The 9,882-nt window shown below is 34.8% G+C and overlaps 1 protein-coding gene across 1 annotated transcript in view; it reads right to left on the reverse strand.

Moving 5' to 3' along the window:
- Positions 1 to 1,750: 1,750 nt before the first annotated feature.
- LOC107697671 (XK-related protein 5-like) overlaps positions 1,751 to 9,882 on the reverse strand; it is a 9,778-nt gene continuing 1,646 nt past the window's right edge. Inside the window, exons 3-7 of the mRNA XM_016498468.1 lie at positions 9,125 to 9,297; positions 7,936 to 8,148; positions 7,585 to 7,754; positions 5,857 to 5,968; positions 1,751 to 2,499 (exon numbers count right to left, since the gene is read on the reverse strand). Of these exons, the coding sequence (XP_016353954.1) occupies positions 1,751 to 2,499; positions 5,857 to 5,968; positions 7,585 to 7,754; positions 7,936 to 8,148; positions 9,125 to 9,297 (1,417 nt within the window). The remainder of the gene's footprint in view (positions 2,500 to 5,856; positions 5,969 to 7,584; positions 7,755 to 7,935; positions 8,149 to 9,124; positions 9,298 to 9,882) is intronic.

Below are 9,882 nucleotides of genomic sequence, written 5' to 3' on the forward strand. Positions count from 1 at the left end.
CTTGAGCTTTAAATATGCTTGACTTGAAAGACTGTATTTTTTAATTAGAATGAATTTTGTCTGAAATTAGGTTTGGCCACGTGGACAATTCAGACACCTATTTTTATTGAGATGTCATTCTTTAGTTGGCTTAACTTGGCTAATATCTTTTTTATTTAAGCAAAATGTCTGTCTGTTACAAACACTTTTATTATACTAAAGCTTTGTCTTGGAGCTCAGGGTTTTCATGACCTCTGTGAAGGATTTCTCTTCATTTGTCATATTTTGTTAACCGACAAAACAAAATGATGGTCTGTGCCTTAATTTTAGAAAAATTCACTGTAAAAATGAAAAGATACTTGATGTGGAAAACCTATAGATGCTTTTTTAAAAAGTGGTTCTGTCAGTGTGGTGATCAGAGTATCTTTTCATTCTTACAGTGTATGCCTTCTTCAAGCAAGTATTAATTATGCATAGAAGACAATCACCTCTGTTTCTACTAGATTTTTCACAGGATAGTATCAATTTTCTACATGGTGCTATAGGTAAAATCCATCCGTGCGTGAGCACTGTTCGGTCCAACTTTATGGTCCAGAAATGTCAGATATATCAAATATGTTCCTGTCCTTATTTCACCCTTTGGTGTTCATTGAACACATGCAGCATTTTAATAATGTAACCAAGAGGCTCACTTCCACTGTCTCATTCCATACTCATTCAGTTTAAGTGTTTCAACAATATTTTAATTTCATAAAAATATATGGATTATTAGAAAATGAATTTGCATTTGGTTGTCTTTTAATATGGTTGTTTTGAATGTGTATGAAGTAATGTGCCAAAAGTTTGTCTGTGGATAAAGTCACTACATCTTTCCATAAAATAAAAACAAAGAATTGTTTTTTTTGTTTATGCCACTACTCCTGTAATTCTGAATGTGTCTTTGCACAAACCCTAACTGAATGCAATAGTGCCCTCTGCTGTCTGATGAACAGCTATAATGACAGAATCATAAACATTTAAAAGATTTTTATTCCCATCTGAGGACATGCAGACAAATAGATGGGCAGTATAAACAGAAAGAAAATGTACAAAGACATGTCTAAATTAGCATTGAATGGTTCATGACCATGCTTTATATTAGTACACATTTTTAAAAAAGTGTTTGAAGAGTTCTAAAAAGTGTAAATGCAGAATGTTTAGTACAAACGTTTTTAAACTTATTTTGACAATGATTTATACAATTATTTAAAAAACTATTTTCTCCACAGATTAACCATAAATATAACAATTGTTATAAAATACTATATGTGTTCCCTTTGCACTTGATAAAATAAAATTTAGATCAAATTATACAAAATGTAAAAAATACATGCAAATATATATATAAAACCACAGAAATGTATCAAACATTATGTTAAAAAAAAAAAGAGCAGCAAGTAAAATATGTCAATGTAACTTATAGTAAACGTACATAGTAAATGTAAACCAATTTGAATTCACTGAGCTTATAACTAATGGTACCAAACTGCAGATACAGATAACTGCCAGTTTATAGTGGTTATAATATTTGCTAACAATAAACCAGAGTTCTATAGGTTTAATGGAGGTAAATGAAAGAATTTTGAATGACCACTTAAAGAAAATGTAAGTAATAAATTGAAAATTGGAGTTGTAATGAGTTGTATTAGCAACACTTCAACTGATCGTCATTATACTTAAAACCTAGCAAAATGAAAATATTTACCAGCTTTATCCCAAATAAATTCTAGTATTAAAAATGCACCTGTCTTCTCGCCCCTCCTAATCGAGGACTTGTACTCTGCATTGTTTTGAGGTCTGGTATTGGAGTTGAGGTATAACATGGGTTCCTGTTTAACAGCTGTTTGGCAGTCAGGTGCAGCGCAGCTCCATTCATAATAGGACTGATCACAGCCACACTCTCTTTATCTAACGTAGCATCACTGACACTATAAGAGGAGTGGGGTTCTGCACTGAAGTAAACAGTGCTACTGCAGTCTGCAGGGCAGGTGTTATACACTGCACCCTTCTCTGGAGACTGCTGTCTCACTTCAGCAACAGAAAATCCTTCACGGTTTTCAACTGGACTACTTTTAGATTGTTCACCTGCTTCCATGTTTGGCTGGTTACAACCGTCCCCTCCAGAGTCTATGTCGGGTGCATCATCATTCTCCAGGATGACTGAAAGCCCTCTGTCTCCATACATGCAGTTGATCTTGTCTGTGTTTCCAGTTTTGAGAGCCAGATGTATTAACATATGATGATGGTGCCAGTCGCCCTCTAGAGGCTGAACAGAAGAACCTCCGGCCTGCTTGTCAGGAGCAAAACCAGTCACTGAGAAAGTGCCATGATTGTGTGTGGAGGATTCGAGTGTTGTGTCCTTGCAGTCCACATCGGTTGTTCTGTCAGTAGTTGCCAGGCTCATTTGGAGTCTGAGACTCTGGAGGATCTCCGTAGATTTTGGATGAAGAAATCGGTAGTAAAGAACAACAAAAATCACACCTAGAAATAGAGAACAGAGCAAACTATATTTGTAATGTTACATTACACTACATCAGCTTATTCTAATTGTTATTTTTCTTATTACAATATATAGCAACAATACATATATAGCAAATTGGTTCTCGGGTGATATTAAGATTTTTTTTTTTTTATTGATCAGTATCAGTATTGGATATTTAATTGTGCATGCTTATTTTCCATTCAGATTACCTTGCCGTCATCTAACAGCAATGTTTAAAAACAATAATAATTTAATAACACTGTTAAAGGGATAGTTCACCCAAAAATGAAAATTCTGTCATTAATTATTCACCCTAATGTCGTTCCAAACCCGTAAGACCTTCGTTCATCTTCAGAACACAAATTAAGATATTTTTGATGAAATCCGAGAGCTTTCTGACCCTCCATAGACAGCAACGCAACTGGCAAGGCCCAGAAAGGTAGTAAAGACATTGTTCAAATTTATTGTTATGAAGCTACAAGAATACTTTTTGTGTGCAAAGGAAACAAAAATAACAAATTTATTCAACAATTTCTTCCATGTCAGTCTTCGAAGTGCGTTCACAAGAGTACCACGATGCATATGTGAGGTGCTGCTGACGCAGGAGCCGGCGTTCATAACATTACGGTTGAACCACTGATGTCACATGGACTACTTTAATGATGTCCTTACTAGAGCTGTCAAAATGACTGAAAAACTAAATTCGAATTTTGTACTTAAATATGATCAAAATTCGAATTATATTCAAATTTAAAATGCATAATTTCAGTTAGGGTGAAGAAAAGCTTTTGGCTTCTCTCCTGAGGCCACAAGAGGGCGCATCGAGCAAAATATTACTTCTGCACGTTTATTCAAAGCATAATATAACATGACTATCTGTGGAAAAAAAAGTGAATAATGTTTAAAATAATGATTTTAAACATAATTTATAAACCAATTATAATTAATTAAGTTGCTTAAACAACTATAAACAAAACAGCATCATGTATGTATGCATAGCTTAATACAAAGGGCCGAAAGCCAATCACACAGAGTAAATTTTTCATTTAAAAACACGAGTTGCAGTGGGATGAGGAAAAAACCCTGCCATAAAGTCTCGAGATAAGTTTTTTCAAAGTTGAACTTGCATTAACTTTACATGGCTTTCTAAATATGCGGCTCTTTTGTGCGAGTGCAGCGGTGATAGATGCCCCTCTAGAAAATGTGCGAAATATACATTCTGTGTGAACGGCTTGGTTTCAGTTTTGACGTAAACAAGATCTTCTCCACATTGATGTTCTCTTTTCCCGCAATATTTGTAATTAACAAGGCAGCAGCGCTGCATCTAGTGGCTTCAACTGCATAGGCTAACAAAAACATTAAAATGCAATGACACTTACATCGTCATCGCATCTCGTGCGCCACTGATAAGGCTGCCTCCTTAACGCACACTTAAAATTCGAATGCAACGTTTTTGCTTTCGAATGTGGATTTTTATTTTAAATTCGACGAATATTCGAAATTCGAATTGTTTTTTGACAGCCCTAGTCCTTACTACACTTTTGGACCTTGAACGTGGTAGTTCCATTGCTGTCTAGGGTCAGAAAGCTGACCCTCATTTTTGGGTGAACTATCCCTTTAAATATAATCATTAGTAAATCTCAGAATGAATATCCATTTTTCATACATTACAATATAATCAGTGCTGATTCCAAATTACATGCCAGAAATTGTCGTTCGTAATGTAATCAATTACATTATACATTTCAGGGAATATAATCAGTCTACTTTTTGATTACTTTTAGATTACTTTTGACCTAACTTGTATATCACATTGCTTTAAACAGGATAATCTTGTACTATTTTGACATAAAAATACAAAGAAGATATATTCCATTCGTTATTAAAAACATTAAGTGCATTAAACATTATATTACATCAAAGTTTCCAAAACTGAAACAAACTGCAGGGGGTTTGTGAGTTTAATGAAAATCTATTAATAAATTAAATCATAATCGTAAATTCAAATATTATACCTGCATGTCATGTGACCATGTGAATAATATGTAATCATGTAATTAATCAAAAATATCTGTAGTCTTATTATGAGTATTTTCAAATGTAATATACAGTTTTTCTCAGTGGCTTTGGTGCATTTCTCAGATCAGAAATTAAATTCTCAAAACTACTTGTTCAACCTCCATATCATCTAGTCACTTGTGCACATCATAAAAGCAGTTTCTCATTCTTTTGAACAAGTTGCAATTGCTTTGGTACATTTATGCAAATGATTATGTATATTTGTTTGCGGTTTCCTACATTATCAGTTGCTAATGTCATGTTGCTCAAAATGTATTATATAGTTCTCTGTGCAATAGTCTTACCACTCAAAACATCTAGTCTTTAGTTCATCGTATAAGCAATTAAAAGCAAAATGGTTGATCTAGTTGTCATAAACTGTCAAGCATATTTTCTACACATTTCAGATCAACCAATTATAAACCAGTTCTCTGAAATAGCTCAAAGGTGCATCAAAGGTGGAAGAAGAGGAGTAAGGTTGCATGGTGGAAGGGTACAGAGGCAAAACAGAGGAAGAGGCAGAAGAGGCCAAGGACAGAGGCACATATCAGATGAAATAAGGGCCACTATTGTGGACCTTGTTGTCAATCATGGCCTTACAATGGCTGAAGGGTGCAGCTAAATATTGGGAGATCGACCACATCCTCAATAATTCAAACGTTTCTTAACAGTCTCTTTCAATCAATAACCCACATACAGTAGTGTGTAAATTTGTACATTTGAAATGGATATATGGCATACATAAGAAGTGCAGCCTTCTGCATTTCAGTACAGTAATTGTCATCCAAACTGTTGCCATAGTTTACATCAGGCATAGAGTGCACTGTTATATTGACAACATGACTAAGCAAATCTTGTTTGTGAACAATGACACAAGGACTTTTCATTCTGATAGCACTGATATGTAAATTGACATAAATGCTTACTTTTGAGAGATGAACTAAAGATTTTGAGTAAGTTACAGGCTTTTGCAGGAAATCCATTGTGTGGTGCTGTTTGTACGAATTGTTTTGAAAAATGCACATACTTTGCAAATATTTGAGGACGATTCGAGAAATGCACCAAAACGATTGAGAAAAACTGTAATCAAATTACAAGGATTTAATTTTTGGAACATGATTATGTAATCCAGATTACATGTAATTGGTTACCACCCAGCACTGATTATAATATAGAGATTATAGCATTTAAAACAATTGATTTTAGTTTTTTTAGTCTTAATTTTTAATTTATTAAGACAAATATATTTATAATGATTATCAAGATCAGGCATTTTAAGATTAGAGCATAATCTTTACCGATAAGGAAGCTGCATAAGACATTCAGAGGAACACTCGTGCTGTCCCACGAAATCCCACTGAGCGAGTCTGACGCCAAAAGCAGAAGGAACGTGTTCTCCAGCAACATTAACTACAACACAGATAAAAGATCTGGATCAGTGATCTTTGAAATCAGTAGACAGAAATAAAAACTGTATGTTAACAAAGATGTAAGCTATTTTTCATGAGAGGAGATTAATTATCTAAAATGGTCACCAGCATAAAAGTGAAAACAGTCTTGCAGCATTTCACACACTCCTGGCAGTTTTCTAAATATTTTGCACAATGTTACAATATTCTGAAGATTTGCCCATACACTTTTATTACTGACAGTGCATTGTTATCTAAAACTATTAAAAAGCATTTTCATCAATTGAAATAAAGCTAAAATAAAATATTAGATAGATAGATAGATAGATAGATAGATAGATAGATAGATAGATAGATAGATAGATAGATAGATATTTGTCTAGATAGATAGATAGATAGATAGATAGATTCAAATGATTACAATTAAATTATTAATGAAATTAAATTATTAAATATTGAATAAAAAACTTGAATGAAAATTAGAAATGTACTTTTTGCAACAAATTGAAAAATCTAAGTTGCCAAGTGAAGTACTAAAATCATCAAAACTAAAAATTAAATACAAATAAAAGCTAAAAGGTAAATATGAATATTTAAATGGGGTTGCACCGACTAATCGACTAGTCAACTTTAATGTTCTGCCATCCGCAGTGCCATGACGCTTTAAGCTTGACGTTGACTAGTCGCTGGTCCTATAGCGGGCGCAACAGGATAAGAAATCTTTGAAGGACTTCCACATTTACGCTCCGTTTCCAAACAGTTAAAATGACAAATAAATGCATACTCCGAAAGCGCTCCACAAGATTATATTATATTACTGGATGCTCGAAATTGCAGAATACACGTTTTAAACAGCTTATTGTACAGGTAAATTAATCGCTGTTCTAATCTAATGCGCTGCTGCACTGTAACGCACACACATAGGCTTCAGACAGTAGCTCGTACATCACGTGCAGATCACGCGCACAGCCGCACACAGAAACATTCAGCGCGGAAATGTATTGTCAACACTGTTCTGTGATTTCTCAGTAAAATAACTTAGAAACTAAAAAGTTCTAGCATATATCTCTTAATAAATAAATCCCACAGCTTCACTACTAGTAGAGAGACGCTGCCAGGTAGAATTAATTCACACACGCAATCGCTCTCACAAATGCATTCATATTAATGTAATCATTACTGTGCTACTTTATCTGTATCTGATTTAGAACGAGCAGAAATCTGTGAGAAATATAACGACCCAAAGATAAAAGAACTGATAAAAATGAGCTGTTGTAGTAGCAATAGTACGGTGGCCGAGAAGTGCAAAGCAAATCACAATTCTGAAAACAAAATAACAAATATCAACGACTAGTCAACGTCGACTCGACTTTCATCACATAAAAGCATAGATTGTAAAAGACTTTAAAAAACCAGAAGTCGTTCAACCCCTAATATATTAAATATATAAATTTAAAAATATATTTTTAAATAATTAAAAAATAATATAAATCACAAAAACATAATAAAATTACTAAAACTTGAAAACCGCAAACAAAAGCTAATACAAAATGTTAATAAATACTAAAAAAAGTATATAAATAATACGAAAAAACACTGCAGTGCAGTGAGACCAACCAAATAGAATCCAGTCATGCGGTACCGAGAGGGCCCATCTTTAACGTTAAGGAAGACGAAAATGTGCATTGACCCTAAGATGAAGTTGAAGAGCCGCCAGGAAGCACGGTTAATGCAGATATCTGTCTGCTGGGACACTTGCCAGAATGTCATAATGAGCCAGTGGAAACCTGAGCAGGGATTTAAAGAGACAACCACAAAGCAGCCATTTATTAACAAGTCATCCCTTTCCAGGTAAGAGTTGGACAATGACAAATTACTTAAAAGCACTCAGGGCTGTCACGCGAGCTAACTATGAAAGCTTTTGTGTGTGCAGGATTTGTCTACACAAAAACACATAGCTTGACTCACCCACGACTCCACAGGACCACCAGTGAAACATACTGCAGAAGAACATGAGGCTGGCCACCCTGGCACCCAGCATGCCCCCTCTCCATATGAGCTGGCACAGCATTGCAGCGGGAGTCATGTGCAAGTGACCAGGACGGAGCAGAAAGCATGAGCGGCTGTACAGGACCAGAAACCAGGACACATTCAGCAGGCTCAGCCCGACACATAAGACCACTGTAAAAAAGTTTAAAGAGATCCAGGGAAACTGATTCAACGAACAGTTTACCCAAAAATATTTTAAAAAGGCTGAAAATTTACTCTCGGACCATCCAAGATGTAGATGAGTTTGTTTCTTCATCGGAACAGATTTGGAGAAATTTAGCGTTACATCACTTGCTCACCAATAGGTCCTCTGCAGTGAATGGGTACCGTCAGAATGAGAGTCCAAACTGCTGATAAAAACATTATAGTAATCCACAAGTAATCCACACGACTCCAGTCCATCAATTAACATCTTGTGAAGTGAAAAGCTGCATGTTTATAATAAACAAATCCATCATTAGGCATTTTAACTTTAAACAGCCGCTTCTAGACAATATACCAGTCCATAATCTATAACAATGCTTCCTTCAGTGAAAACATTAAATCCCGTTTTCCTCTCACATCAGAATTCACCAAAATATTTGTTTAGGACTGTTATCGCTTGTGAGTGGTATTTGATCTGCACAAATTTCTCTCCTGGTTCATACTTTTTTTTACTGGAGAAAGCAATATTATGGATAGAAGAGCCAGGACACATTAATTCACAAGACATCATTTGATCAACTGGTGTTGTGTGGATTATTGTGATGTTTTTATCAGCTGTTTGGACTCTCATTCTGACGGCACCCATTCACTGCAGAGGATCTATTGGTGAACACGTGATATATAATGCTGTAATTTCTCAAAATCTGTTTCAAAAACTGCCAGAGGGTGAGTAAAAGTTCAGCAAATTTTCATTTTTGGATGAACTTTAAGTATTGTGGACAGCAAGAATGATTAATTCACAATTACATCGTACAGTACGTCTTGTGTTACCATAACATTTACAAAAGCACAACAAATCTTTTTTTTATTGCTCAGTGACTCATTCAATCATAGTCACTGACTAATTTACTACTTCCACAGAAAACTGTTTATGTGACGCTAGGTGTGTTCTGTAGTTGTGTACCTGGTGACAGAAAGCCAGGGTGAAGGGTGAATAAACTGTAGGTCTGCAGTAGACTTTGAGGCAAGCTGAGTGTCAGGGCCTCGATCAGTAACAGAGCAGACACATCAGCCTGCTGCATTAGTAATGCACCAAACTTAACCTGTCCACCCTGAGACTTCATGCAGCACCATAACCTGCAAACATAAAAAATATAACATCTCAGAAACAAGTAGCCTATTGTAAGATAAACAATATCATTGGGTGAAACCTGATATGAACATGCACAGGTCATATTTCAACCACAATGAGAAATTACACTACAGTTTGAAATAATGTTTTTTTATGTTTTTGATCAAAAATACAGTAAAATTGTGCAATATTATTACAATTTAAAATAACCATTTTATAGTTTTAGATGTAACTTATTCCTGTGATGGCAAAGCTGAATTTTCAGCAGCCATTACTCCAGTCTTTAGTGTCACATGATCCTTCAGAAATCATTCTAACATGCTGATTTGGTGCTCAGGAAACATTTTTTATTATTATCAGTGTTGAAAACAGTTGTGCTGCTAAATATTTTTGTGGAAATTAGGATATTTTGTCAGGATTTTTTGATGTAGGTTAAAAACAGCATTTATTTGGAAAATAAATTTATGTAACAATATAAATATCCTTACCGTCACCTTTGATCAATTTAATGCACCCTTGCTGAAAAATAATAATTTCTATCAAAACAAATTCTTACTGACCCCAAACCTCTTGAATGATAGTGTACATTG

This window comes from Sinocyclocheilus anshuiensis, unplaced genomic scaffold (genome assembly GCF_001515605.1).
Source record: "Sinocyclocheilus anshuiensis isolate Anshui unplaced genomic scaffold, SAMN03320099.WGS_v1.1 scaffold446, whole genome shotgun sequence".
In the NCBI taxonomy this organism is placed as follows: Eukaryota; Metazoa; Chordata; class Actinopteri; order Cypriniformes; family Cyprinidae; genus Sinocyclocheilus; species Sinocyclocheilus anshuiensis.